At 36.8% G+C, this 13,710-nt stretch overlaps 2 protein-coding genes across 9 annotated transcripts in view; one reads left to right on the forward strand and one right to left on the reverse strand.

Annotated features, from left to right (window-relative positions):
- FAM229B (family with sequence similarity 229 member B) lies at positions 1–13,299 on the reverse strand. 8 transcript variants are annotated; one of them, XM_019646390.1, is made up of 5 exons: positions 13,210–13,299; positions 3,404–3,563; positions 3,267–3,309; positions 1,452–1,590; positions 1–224 (listed from the first exon to the last, which is right to left on the reverse strand). In XM_019646390.1, exons 4-5 carry the CDS (start codon positions 1,574–1,576, stop codon positions 107–109), a joined length of 243 nt encoding a protein of 80 aa, XP_019501935.1. In that variant the 5' UTR covers positions 1,577–1,590; positions 3,267–3,309; positions 3,404–3,563; positions 13,210–13,299; the 3' UTR covers positions 1–106. The 8 variants fall into 8 exon arrangements, with proteins under 8 accessions (XP_019501935.1, XP_019501936.1, XP_019501929.1 ...); XM_019646391.1 differs by lacking the exon at positions 3,267–3,309 and having other exon boundaries at positions 3,461–3,563; XM_019646384.1 differs by lacking the exon at positions 3,267–3,309.
- A 136-nt stretch (positions 13,300–13,435) lies between these two features.
- The window catches only part of TUBE1 (tubulin epsilon 1), an 18,788-nt gene continuing 18,513 nt past the window's right edge, over positions 13,436–13,710 (forward strand). The window contains exons 1-2 of the mRNA XM_019646383.1: positions 13,436–13,520; positions 13,622–13,695. Of these exons, the coding sequence (XP_019501928.1) occupies positions 13,496–13,520; positions 13,622–13,695 (99 nt within the window). The 5' untranslated portion in view covers positions 13,436–13,495. The remainder of the gene's footprint in view (positions 13,521–13,621; positions 13,696–13,710) is intronic.

Consider the following 13,710-nt stretch of genomic DNA (forward strand, 5'->3'; position numbering starts at 1 on the left):
TCATCCAAAGGTGCCACCACTTTTATTTATTTGTTTACCAGATCATGAGATGATACTGCCCCACTACCGTTGACCTAGTCAAACCTCTACGAAAGACTTAATGATGCTATTTAGGATGCATTTCCTTGCTGCTTTGTGCAGGTGGCTTTCGCATTGTTGCATAGACAGTGATGGGAACATCAGTTATTGTCAGGCAATGGCTTCCAGGGCATCTTCGGAGTTGCCTGAATAAAAGAGCAAAGGACATGTAGTTAGAGACTAAAAAGGGAACTTTTCAGAGCACAGAAGTGTGAGTGCATAGTCAACTGTTTTAAATCATTTTGAAATCTTTAAAAATCATAAAGTAATTATAACACAGTGGCAATGATTAGGCAGGCATTTTAAACTTACGTTGCAAAGAAATTGTGATTTGTTGCCATACATTTAATGACAGGAAATTCATGAATACAAAAACAACCTTCCAGATGTTGATTCTGAAAGGTATGCAGTGATTACTAAATGTCAAGGGAAGGGGTGCATAGTTGTAAACATAAGTGATAATACTATGGCAATTCATATGTATATGCACCTTAAAATCACTTCAGTTGAGTTGATTTAAAAACGAATATTTGTGGAAAAATATAAAACTGAACATACTATTCCACATACTGTTCAAATGTTGAGAGAATCTCAGGTTTTAAAAGCCCTTAAATAACATCTAGTCCAAAAATACATCTAGTGCTTGAATTTCCTTTCTAACATTCCCACCAAATAATCACCCAGCCTTAAACATTTCTAAAGACAAGTGCTCAGTACTTTCCAAAGTAGCCTGTTCCATCCTTGAATAACTCTGATTTTTAAAATAGTTTTCTTTAATTTTGCATAAATTATTTTGTTTCATAGAATCTTCATACTCTACATTGCTCTTATTCTTTTTGAGAATGATTTGCCAAAGGTCAAATCATAGCCAAAGTTCCACTAAACCTGAGGTCTGAGTCTTTTTCATGTTTGTAGCCTTATGCCCAGCACAGTTCCCTGAACATGACAGCACTACAGGCTGGCTTTTTAAATTAATGGTTATCTAATCTTGAAAGTTTCAGAAAAAAAAACAAAAACCTAAAATTTACCAAAAAAGGAAGAAAGGAAGAAGGGAGGAAGGGAGGGAGGGAGGGAGGGAGGATAGGAGGAAGAGAGGAAGAAAGGAGGGGAGGAAGGGAGGGAAGGAGGGAAGGAGAAAGGGAGAAAAACAGAAAGAATTGGCCTATCATTAAGACTCATAGAGGTATAAAATACAGACTCTATGCTGAAAAAACCTGGGATCTGTCCATACTAATTTAATAATAGCAACATTTGTTAATACTAATTTAATAACAGCAACATTCCTGGGCATTTTTCTTACTAAAATGAACCTCAGCCGAAGCTTGTGACAGCCGTTACACATTTCCTCAGCTGTCAGGATAAGGACACATTACCTGGCTGGTAACATCTCCTTCCCATTACAGGTAGCCCTGGAGCTCAGCCCAGGTTCCAGCCCAGTTGAAGAATCTCCTCCTTCCACTGGAAACCTCTGTGGCTGGGTCCCAAACTGAAAAGGCATAATTCACTGAAAACCTAGGTTAGGAAGTTATAATAATGGAGAGGGAGTGAGTTGTCTTTGAATAGTTGTTTGGAACTTTTAATGCTACTATTATATTGTTACAGGTATATACAAACATTGTGAAACAGGTATTTTTAAATATCTATAAAAGTGTATAAATACTATATTGTACAATGTTAATACTATATTATAAAAATGTTACAATGTTAATACTATATTATAAAAATACAAAATAGCCACCAGATGATAAAAGTAAACTGTGCCGTATGGTTAACATAACTGAAGTCCATGTCTGATGTGTGGAATAAAACAAAATCAGTTTTCCTTTAAATGGATGTTGCAATCAACAATCTTATGCCCCTACTCCCACCTCCCACTGCCTCTGCCTATCTAAGCCCTTCTCTTCCTTTGAAGTACAGCTGAGTTTCAGACCCACCATGATATCTTCATCTAACCCTTCTGTTCCTGGTTATCATTTATTCCCCCGTTCCTCTCTACTTTCACAGTGCATTAGTTAAGAAAGTGTGTAGGGAGTGGTGGGTTGACTACATGATCTTAGGCAAGATACTTAACCAAGTATGTTTCTCAAGGATAAATTGGGAATAATAGTATCTACTTCCAGGTTAGTAGTGAGGATTAAATAAGACAATACATGTAAAGTACAGTATCTAACACATATTTAGTGCTCAATAAATGCTATTATTATTCAGCAGATACTACTGAGCATTTACACATATATAATGTAAAATATGTATAGGAGACATATGATACACATACAAACACAAACACAAACATACACACACACAGAGCTACAAAAACAAGCTCCTTACTACCTACTGTCACCTCTGTCACCCCACCCCATTGCTCCCATCCTTTGTTAGAGCCAACTCATTCATTAAGTCTGGATTTATATTTCACTTTCTCAGAGGAGCCTTACATAACCCCCACCCCCTCATTATGTAAGTTTTCGTAGCACTCTTTATTTCGTCTTTGTAACAATTATCATCACTCTAATTCAGGATTTCTTAACCACGACAGTAATGACTTTGGAGCCAGATAATTTTGTGTTGAGGAGGGAGAAGACCGTCCTGTGTGTTATAGGATGTTTTGCAGCATCCAAGGCCTCCGCCACTACATGCCAATGGCACCCCTCCCAAAAGTTGTGAGAGTCAAAAATGTCTCCAGACATTGCCAAATGTCCCCTGGTGGAGGACGGGGGCGGGGGGGAATTGCCTCCTGCTGAGAGCCAGAGCCCTAATTTTTTTGTAAATGTTTTTAACATTGTGACCCCACCTCATTCCATGTCTGTCTTTGTCACCACTCACTGACTCCTTAATACCTACAATAGTGCCGGACACACAGTGGGCCATTAATAACTCTATCTTGTATGAGTTTTCATGTCTTCAACAAAGAACAAAAATGACAAATGTCATATATCTGTTTCTCACGCTTGGTTCAGTATTCTATTCCTAATAAGTAAACATTTATTGTGGGAATAGTAAAACTAAATTATTAAAGTTTAGAAATGTGAATATTAAGTAATGGTTTTTGTAGACTGTGTCAACTATCAAGGGAAAAATTGTTATGCTCAATGACAAGTTAGTAAAACCTATGTTTTAGGGCCAGCCAAGTGGCTCAGTTGGTTAAGAACTCTGAGCAAGAGGGTCACCAGTTCGATTCCCGGCCCTACCTGAGCTGCCGCTGAGCTGCCAACAGGTGGCAGGATGGCTCAGCTAAAAAAAAAAAAAAAACCTATGATTTAGTAAAACTATCTATCTTATGTAGATATTAAGTTTAGCTAACTTGATCAAGAATATATAGACTTACCAAAATAGGCTGAGTCTGATTCCTGTAGAGATGAATAAATCAATTGCTTCTACTGACCTTCCATAGAAGACTGGAATTGCCAAAGGAATGATGATCAAATGTTCCAGTGACACCCAGAAATTATGACATCAGAAGATTCTTTCACATAATTTCCTACCTGCTAAAGAATAAAATGGCACAATTCATAGCTCCAGCAACAAGCTGAAACTTAGCTAAAAATTACACCTCTAAAGTTTGAGGGGTTTATTCTTCTTGTCACTGACTTGTTTATTTTCCAACAATATACAACGTTTTAATCTGTGAATGAATATATCTATACCTATTCTAGAACTACAGTCTGATTAGTCTGCACAAAATTGTATGAGATTCTTCTCACTTCATATCACATTTTCCTCACTGCCCTTCTTCCAGACTTTCCCTTAACTACTACAAATCCAATCTACCTATATCTTCATCTCACACCAACAGCCTCAGACTACGCCTTTTACAAATTTCTCTATGCTCTTTCTGTGTAGGATTGTTTACACCTCTAACACCTAGACCACTTCTTTCCTGTTTCTTCAACAGAGCCTTGAAATTCCCAAATGACAGGAATAACAACTATCGAGAAAGGAAGAATACATCTTGTACTGTCCTTTCTATTCTGTTCCCTGGACCCTGAGGTTCTCCTCTGATAATAACATCTCTGCCAAAGGAATGATGATCAAATGTCCCAGCGATGCCCAGAAATTATGACACCAGAGATTCTTTCACATAACTTTCTACCTGCTAAAGAATAAAATGGTGCAATTCATAGCTCCAGCAACAAGCTGAAATTTATCTTCTGGACTTCTCTACCTCTTCCAACTTCTATATCAACAGGTTATCTCACTGAATGTAATACTTAAGTTTAACCCTTAAACCAGAACTTTACTCTTCAGCTAACCACTTACTTTTTCAGTGTTTATAACTGATGACTGAACTATTAAATGCTAGTGGGCATATTTTACATTTAATGAAAATATTTTTTAATAACTCATTTTATGTTAAGTTCCCACTGCTCTGTTTTCATATGATTTATGTTATAGGAAATTAGCCTTTTACATAATTAAGTTGATGTTAGACAAAAATCTTACCTCTGCCTTCTTTTTCTTACTAGGGTGCTATCTGTGAATAGTTGATCACAATTTTAGCTTGAAGAAACCATTGAACTGATTGTGTCATAGTCAGACAAACTGAAATAATTAGTGGCCATTGTTAACTAATGTGCCATTAGGACCTAAATATTTAATCCTTAGGATGGCAAAATTTTTTAATACTAGTTTACATTTTTCAGTGCAGGCAGCAGTGGGTAAATGATGGATTTTGATATCAGAATTAGGTTTGAATTCTGGGGCTTTGAGCAAATCACCAAAAGTTTGTCTGTAAAATGGTACTAATGACTACATCATAGGGTTGTTTTGAGGAATTAAAAAAATCTAACATGTAATAAAGCCAATGTCTCAGATACAAAAATTAAATCAGCAGAAGTGCTATTATCTTTTTGTGTAATTCTTGAACTTAGAATGTTGAGATATGATTTCACTTTTTAGTGATTGATATAGCTTTAAACTACAAAGTCAAGTATCTGCATGTGGAATATTTTTAAATTCCTCTGATTAACCTTTTTTTTTTTTACTAGTTTATTTGGCACAAGTTGTGCCACGTTTCTTTTTTTGATATGGGTGCCACAGTGAAACAAACCAAACAGTAGCCTTAATGAGGAAACTTTCCTGCATTAGAGTAATGTATCAGACAACAAAATGAACTTGACTCTTCAGCAGATCTTCACAGAGAAACAGAAGAACAAGTGAAGTATAAGTGGCAGGAGGAGAAAGATGGTGAAATCTCTAAATACTCTCTTAATTCCCATAAGGCCAAGAAAATAATCATCCAATCCTCAGGCTATTGATTCGTGAGGTGCAGAAAAAGAGTCATGTTTGAACTGTTCATATCCTAAGAAAACAGATCCATCATTAGAATTCATTCATACAACAAATAATTGCTGAGAATCCACCAGGAAGCGGGTGTGTGTTAAATGTTAAAGATAAAACATATTGAACAAAACATACAGTCTGTCCTAATGGAGTTTACAGGTTAGAGTAGGATATGTCTCAGACTAGGATATCAAACTTAAATCTAAAGGACGAGTAGGCATTAACTAGATAGAAATGGGTGGAAAGCAAAGATATTGAGACAGTTGGAGGAGGGCCAAACAGAGGAAACATACGCAAAAGTCATCTGCTGGTAGAGAGGACAACAGAAGATTTGAAAAGCCAGAGTAACCACAGCAGAGAAAACAAAAAAAGAAATCAAGTCAAACAGATAGGTAGAAGCTAAACCAGGCCAGAACATAAACCCAAACTCAAGATGTTAGACTTTATCTTATGAGCAAGGGAGTCCACCAAAGAATTTTAATCTCTCAGGAAACAAATTTAGGCTTCATTGATTTTCTCTATTAATTTTCTATTTATTTGATTTCCACTCCAATCTTTAGTATTTCCTTTTTTCTGTTTACTTTAGGCTTAAGTTGCTTTTCTTTCTCTAGTTTCTTAAAATGAAAGCTTAGGTTATTGATTTGAGACCTATCTTCTTAACATAAGCATTTAATTCTATACATTTTCATCAAAGCACTACGTTAGCTTCATTCTGCAAATTTTGAAATTTTGTATTATCACTTCCTTCAGTTAAAATTTTCCCTTTTGGTTCCTCCTTTGACCCGTGGATTATTTAGAAGCATGTTGTTTTGTTTTCCAATATTTAGGAATATTCTAGCTATTTCTCTATTACTGGTTTCTTAGATTCCATTGTTGTCAGTGAACATTCTTTGTATGTTTCATTTTAAATGTATTGAGACTTCCTTATGGCCAGAACATGCTCTATCTTGGTAAATGTTCCATGTACACTTAAAAAGAACGTGTATTCTGCTACTATTGGCTAAAGTGTCCTATTTGGAATTAGTTGGAATTAGTTGGTTCACAGAGTTCAAGCCGTCTGCATTCTTACTGATTTTCTGTGTACTTCTTTGTCAATTATTGAAATAAGGATGCTGAAATTTCCATCTATAATTATGAATATCTTGATTTTTTCCTTTCCATTCTGCCAGTTTTTGCCTCATATATATTGAAACACTGTTATTAGGTGCATGAATACTTAGTAGTGTTATGTTCTCTTGATGAATTGACACCTTTATCATTATAAAATATCCTTTATTCCTAGTAATATTCTCTGCTCTGAAATCTGCTTTGTCTGAAACTTATATAGCTACTTTCTATTTATTAGTTTTAGTATAATGTATCTTTTCCAATCTTTTTGCTTTTAACCTATTAGATCTTTATAGTAAAATTGGCTTTTTGATAAACAATATATAGTTGAGTTTTGCTGTTTTTATCTATTTTAATGATCTTTGACTTTTAATCAAATGTTTTTATTATTTACATTTAATGTATGGTTGAATTTAAATCTGCCTTCTTGCCATTTGTATTCCATTTGTGCCATCAGTTCTTTGTTCCCTTTTTCTTTATCCTGTTCTTTTGAAACAAGTGAGTATATTTTATGAATTTATTTTATCTCCATTATTGGTTTGGTGCTATACAACCTTCGTGCTTTGCTTTGCTTTGTTTTGGTTTGGTTTTGATTTCTTTAAGGTTTATAGTATATATTTTTAACTTTTCAGTCTCCCTTAATAACATTATACCACTTCATATATACTTAAAGAACCTTACAAGGCTATTTTCCATTTCGCCTATCCCACCCTGTATTATTTTGTTATATATTTTACTTCTACAGATAGTATAAACCCCACAACACAAAATTAGTATTTCTTTAAGCAATTGTCTTTTAAAGACATTTTAAAAAGCATTAGAGGGGGGTGGGAGGGCACTGGATGGGGGGAGGGGGGTTGTTACTTTGTGAGGGTGAAAAGGGTAACTATTGCATTGTTCTGTACACCTGAAACTAACAATAAAAAAATAATAAATAAAATAAAATAAAATAAAGAGATATAACCTATGAACAATAAAATACATGGACCAAAAAAAATAAAAAATAAAAAAATAAAATAAAAAGCATTAGAAGTCTTTTAGATTTACCCACATATTTATCATGTTCAGTTCTCTTCATTCCCTTACATAGGTCCAGGTTTCCATTCAACATCATTTTACTTTTTATCTGAAGGTTTTTATTAACAGTGCTGATCTCCTGGTGATTAATTCATTCAGACTTTGTGTGTTTTTTACTTCATCTTAACTTTTTAGCAATATTTTTTTTGGGGTATACAATTCTAAATTGACAGTTTTGTTTCATGTTAAGTACTTTAAAGATTTTGCTCCACTGTTTTCTGGCTTGCATTGTTTCCAACGAGAAAGTCTGCTATTATTCTTATCTTTGTTCCTCTATATGTAGTTTGTCTCTTTTTTTCTGGGTAATTTTAGTATTTTCTCTTTATCGCTGACATTAAACAATTTTATTATAATGTGCTTGGTGTAGTTTTCTTCCTGTTTCCTATGTTTAAAGGTGTATTGAGCTTCTTGAAGCTGTGGGCTCATCATCTTTATCACACTTGGAAACTTTCCAGCCACGATTTTTTCAAGTATTTCTTGTTTCCTCCTTCTAGAAATCCAATTAAATGTATACAAAGCTGCTTGACGCTGGCCCACAGCTCACTGAACCTCATTTTTATTGTTTGTTTTTGTTCTCTGTTTTATTTTGGATAGTTTCCATTGCTATGTCTTTATCTACTCTTTTCTTTCACAATGTCTAATCCACTCTTAATTTCATCCAGTGTACTTTTCATCTCAGACATTGTATTTTTTATCTCTAGAAGTCTAATCTGTGTCTCTTCTTAACCTGTTTATCTTTCCTTCTGACTTCTTGAAATATAAAGAGTATATTTATAAGTTGTTTTAATGTCCTTGTCTATTAATTCTTTCATTTGTGCAATTTCTTGGTTTGTTTTTACTGACTGATTTTTCATCTCATTATGGAGTGTATTTTTCTACATTTCTGCATATCTTGCAATTACTGATTTGATGATAGTCATTGTAAATTTCACATTGTTGAATGCTGGATTTTATATTTAGTCCTCTAAGTACTTTCTTATTTTTTTCTGCGACACAGTTATTTGGAAACAGCTTGGTTCTTTGGAGAGTTGATTATATGCTTTCTTAGGTTATCATCTATGGCTAATTTGTCTCCACTATTGAGGCAATACCCTTCTGTGTATTTGACTTAATGCCCCCCATATATTTACAAGGTTCCTCCACTTAAGATATTGGGAATGTGACCTAGTCCCAGCCCTGTGTGAACCCCAGGAATTGTTCTGCCTGCTTCTTTAGAGTCATTCTTTCCTCAGTCTTGAGTAGTATGCACACAATTTTACTAATTGGTACTCAGTTTAAGGCTCATGAGGAATCCACTGAATATCTCCATAACTTTCTCTGTACACACTCCTCTCTGGCACTCTACCCTGCAAATTCTAGCTGCCTTGGTCCCCCAGAATTCCAAACTCAGGGTGGCTGCAGGGTTGTGTTTAGGCTCTATTCATTTTAAAGAGGTCACTAGGTCCAGCCCAGACTCACGAGAAGTGGGGGACATTACACAAAAATAGGAGGCAGAGGTCATTGGGTGGCACCTTAGAGGCTGCTTACCACGGAGGCTGTATTCTGATATCATATCTGAGAATGCTTGTGATGTTATTTACAATGTTCACCAAATATTTCTGGCTTTGTGTCTTGCAGAAATTACAATTCTTGGCTCCCTTATGATTATTTGGAGCCCATGTGACTAGTTTGGGCCAATGAGTTAACAGCAGTCATTAAATGATGTGCAAGATCCTCCTGAGTTGTCTTTCGGTCACAAAAACCAGGAACGTACCAAATAGTGGTAGTTCAGCAACTTAGGTGCTAGAGTGAGGATAATATAAAGTATAGCCACCAGACACCCCCAATGGACATGTATCATGTGCAAAAAATAAACATTTGTTGTTTTACACCACTGAGATTTGGAGAGTCGTTGTTGCCACAGCATAACAAAATTTATCCTGACTTATACAGACTTAGGTCCATACTTAGGTACTGCCATAACATAAACCTAAAATATTGGGTTGTTGGAAAAGTCATGATGTATTTTTTTCTATGTTTTTCATTGCAAAAATGCATCATGACTTTGCTGACAACCCAATATAAGTCACTAGCAAGTGGGCAAGCAGCAAGTGACAAGGAAATTGTTCCTGGAAGGTGAAAGGATAGTTTTCTATGTTATCCAGTGGCAAACCTGTTAGAAAAACCTTTGGAAAACTCTGTGATAACCTAGAAGGCAGATGATTTACTAATGAACTTGAATGCTAGGTGAAGAGGTTGGAAGACAGAATGTTAATAACATGTTGGTGGCTGTTGGCTGTGTTTGTCAAGTTACATGTAAAAGAGATGGGCTCAAAAGTGCAGTGTGCAAGCAGCAATAAAAATGGATAGAGTACCCACAAATTCGAATTATATTCTAATGACAACTTGAAAAGCTTTAAGTGTATAACTCTCTTGGGAAACATTTTAATCCCATTCAGAACTTTGTAACATTTTTTCATATATTCTAGTACTGAATGTGCTATAGATGAAAAGTCTAAAAGAGCCTGCTTTTTCTACATGCCCACCCTCCTTTTTGATTTTTTTTTTTGGCCGTGCACCTAAAGAATTATTTCTTTATTCTGAAAATTCAATAACTTAACCAGAATATATACCTTAGTATTGACTGTTCTACACAATTTTTCCATGGAACACAATATATCCTTTTAACCTACAGATTTTTCTTCTTTTATTATTTTTTCTATCAGTAAGGAGATTTATTCTTCTCTTTGCTCTGTCCTCTATTTCAGGGGCACTTATTAATCTTACACTGAACTACATTTGTCTCTTTCATATATGATATCTTCTAAGAGGCTTAATACCTTTGTCCTTTGCTTCTGCATTTTCTTTTATATTCTCATACCTTTCCTCTACATCAGTAATTTGAATTTCAGAACTCTAATCTGCTTCTTCATGCTTCTAAAATGATTCATTAGTCCTTTAAGGTGTTTTGATATTCCATTAATTCCCTTTGATCTTTTATCTCCATTTTAGTTCATTTATTCATCAAGTATTTATTGACTACCTATAGTATACTAGGCAAGGTTCTAGGTAGTAGGGCTATAATAGTGAACAAAACAGACAAGACTTGGCCCTCATAGAGCTTACCTCTCAGTACACTATGTTAGCATCTTTTCTTTGAGTCCCTGTATTATTAAATTCATATCTCATTATTAAGTTCCTCTAAAGCACAAAGAAAGTATGATAAATTTTCTATTTTCCCACTAGGTTAGATTTCATCCAGCTCATGTACTTTTTATCATCTTTCACATGCTAGTTTCCTTCCCCTTTTCTTCCTTCTTTCTTTCCTTTCTTTTACAGTAGTAGTCTGTACAATTCTCAATGTTTTTCTTTTCTCTTTCTCATATTTAACATGAGAAATATGTTAAATTTCTCTTTGTTTGCCCATTCTCTGTTTGGTGTTTCAGTCAGCTATTCCTACAATACTACTCACCCCCAAAATCTCACAGCTTCATCCAAAAATATTTTTCTTGCTCATAAGAGTATGGATAGCCTGCTATTCAGCTGACCCTCACTTGTCTCACCTAGGTTTGTCTAGAATCAGGACTCCACATTTTAATTGAGATTCAGATTCAGATACGATTCACATGTCTTCATCATTTTAGAAACAGCAGCCACTTGAATCAGTTTTTCTTAGGAAAAATAGCAAAGTCCAAGAGGCAAGGCATGAAAGTACTTCTAAAACCCCTGCTAGTTTCATACCTGACATCATTCCATTAGCCCGAAAAGGCCACATGACCAAGCCCAGAGTCAATGGGGGAAAGATGTATACTCTACCTACTCTACTATAGCAGAAGGCACTGCACAGTCATGTGCAGAGGAAGCGAGTGAGAGGGAGAAGAATTAGAACACAATCCAATCTACCATACTCTGCTATTGTGTGGGTAAATTCTCCTTGACTTCTACTTATCTGAAACCTGTTCTTCTACTTACAGCTAGAGTGTGAAATGTAAGTTATATTTTCTTTTTCCTTGTGTTTATATCAGAGGAGTTGTATTAGAGAGCATTCCACTAGAGCCGTGTGTAGCTTTCCAGGATTGCTTGGCTTCTGCTTATTTTTCTGAGAGTTTGTCGAATATTTTAAAAAGAGGTTTCAGTCCATCTAATTAGGAATGTATTGAACTCCAGGATATGTTCAAATTCATGACTTCAAAGTGGACTCCTGGAAATTAGAAACTCTAAAAAGTTTTTCTGCTTCTACTGAAGTCCTGAAGTAGTGGCATGTAAGGTTCTACCTTGACTCTTAAGCAGAATTGCCTCTCAGTCTTATTCTCTCCAGAATGAAGTTATAAATGAGACTTGTTAGGACTTCCTTAATTTGACTTTGTTCCCTTGTACGACCTCTGGGGAATAAAGACTGGAACCGAACCACTACATGAGGCGTTTCGCTCTGCAGAGGCCAGAATATCAGAGGAGCTGGAACCACAGTTCATCGACGCAGACCTACAAACATCACGAACTGGACCAAGCTTTGCAAATTTTGGAAGTTCCAGACTTGGAGGCTTCAACATCAGGCCCTGAAGTGAAATGCTGTAGGTGTCTAACTACACCCCCACCACTGACTTCCATGCTCACTAACAAGCAGTTAAACGTAAAATCCAGCAACTGCAAAATAAATGATTAAAGGTATCTATTAATCACAAGGGATATAAGCACTACAGTGAAAAACATCCAAATGGAAACGTGGGACAGCCTCAGCACCATGAACCACCTACTGCAATTTCAAACTTACCAGCCATTAGAAAAATGTAGTAACAGCTATTATTTGTCTTGGTGGGGGAATGAGGTATTGCAATCAATTAAAAATTACAGCTCCTATTACCACGCATTAATTGCATATATAATTTAACTGTTTTTTTAATAGAGAAGCCTTCCTAAGATTTTGTAGTTCCTCAGAATTTTTGTGGAAAACATTAATTTCAGTAAAGAAGTGCTTGAGTTCTTAATTGAAATCTGGTATAAATTGATCAATAAGAGTTTACAGTATTTTTCAATGTTTGACAGTTTTAAGAAGATGGTAATTTTCAGGAATGCCTGATTTTTCAATCTTTTCCTCCTTTCTTCCATCTAAACACTGAATATAAATCAAATGCCTAGTTTTAATTACACCTCTTTCATTAGGCTTTTTTTTACTCATTTACATCCTCACCCACTGAATCCTATTGCACTTACACTCAGCACCACACAATATTTTAAGTCACAAAAAGTTGAGTATTTCGTGTATATCTTCAATTAAATTGTAAGCTTCTTGGAGCTGGGGATCTATGTCTTAATTTTTTTGAATCCTCCAGGAGGCCTGGAAGTTAATGTTGGCAGCATACAGCTTCGACAAACACTGGTTGGGTCTCTGAAGCGCCTTTTTTGTCAAAGTGTATAACCACCTAGTTTCAGCTGTACCCTACACCACGCCTATTGGTCTGAGGTTTCTCTGTGCTCCTCGACACTCTTCGCTTTCTATTAGAACAAAGGGCTTGTTGGATAGAGACACTAGCGCAGCGTCCCGAGGAACCTGAATAAACGGAATTTGACCCACCAACTAGGGTGCTGAGGTTGCGAACGAAGACAACCTCTGAGGGTCCATTAACAGTTTTACAGACACATGTTTTTAAATCCCACTCCAAAACTTAGTTACCCGCCAGTTCCCCCGACCTTTGGAGCTGCTGGTGCTAAAAGATGTTGACAACGCAGCAAGGATCTGCAGTCCGGGGAGGGAGGGGCAGTCGCTATGGTAACGGTGAGACGCCGATGCACTTGCACCGCCTTCTGACGGAAAATCTTGGCTTGACCCTAGAGGAGAGCGTAGCGACGTCAGCGACTTGCGGCAGCGGCGTGACTTACGGCTGTCCGGACCCCTTCGGAGAGCGCCGTTATTGGGCCCGGGGAACCCGAAGGGCGGTGCGGGCTCCCGCGTTCCCTGGGCTGGCCTCCCTGCAGCATGACCCAGTCGGTGGTCGTACAGGGTAAGCGGCGCGGGGAGGGTGGGGACCCCGTCGGCGCGGAGCCGAGCGGCCTTGTGTGCCACCTAACGGCCACTCTCTTTCCTTCGTCTCCTTGATCGCAGTGGGCCAGTGCGGAAATCAGATAGGCTGCTGCTTTTGGGACTTGGCGCTGAGGGAGCACGCCGCGGTCAACCAGGTACCGGCCCCGCCC

This window comes from Hipposideros armiger, unplaced genomic scaffold (assembly GCF_001890085.2).
Source record: "Hipposideros armiger isolate ML-2016 unplaced genomic scaffold, ASM189008v1 scaffold_101, whole genome shotgun sequence".
Lineage (NCBI taxonomy): Eukaryota > Metazoa > Chordata > Mammalia > Chiroptera > Hipposideridae > Hipposideros > Hipposideros armiger.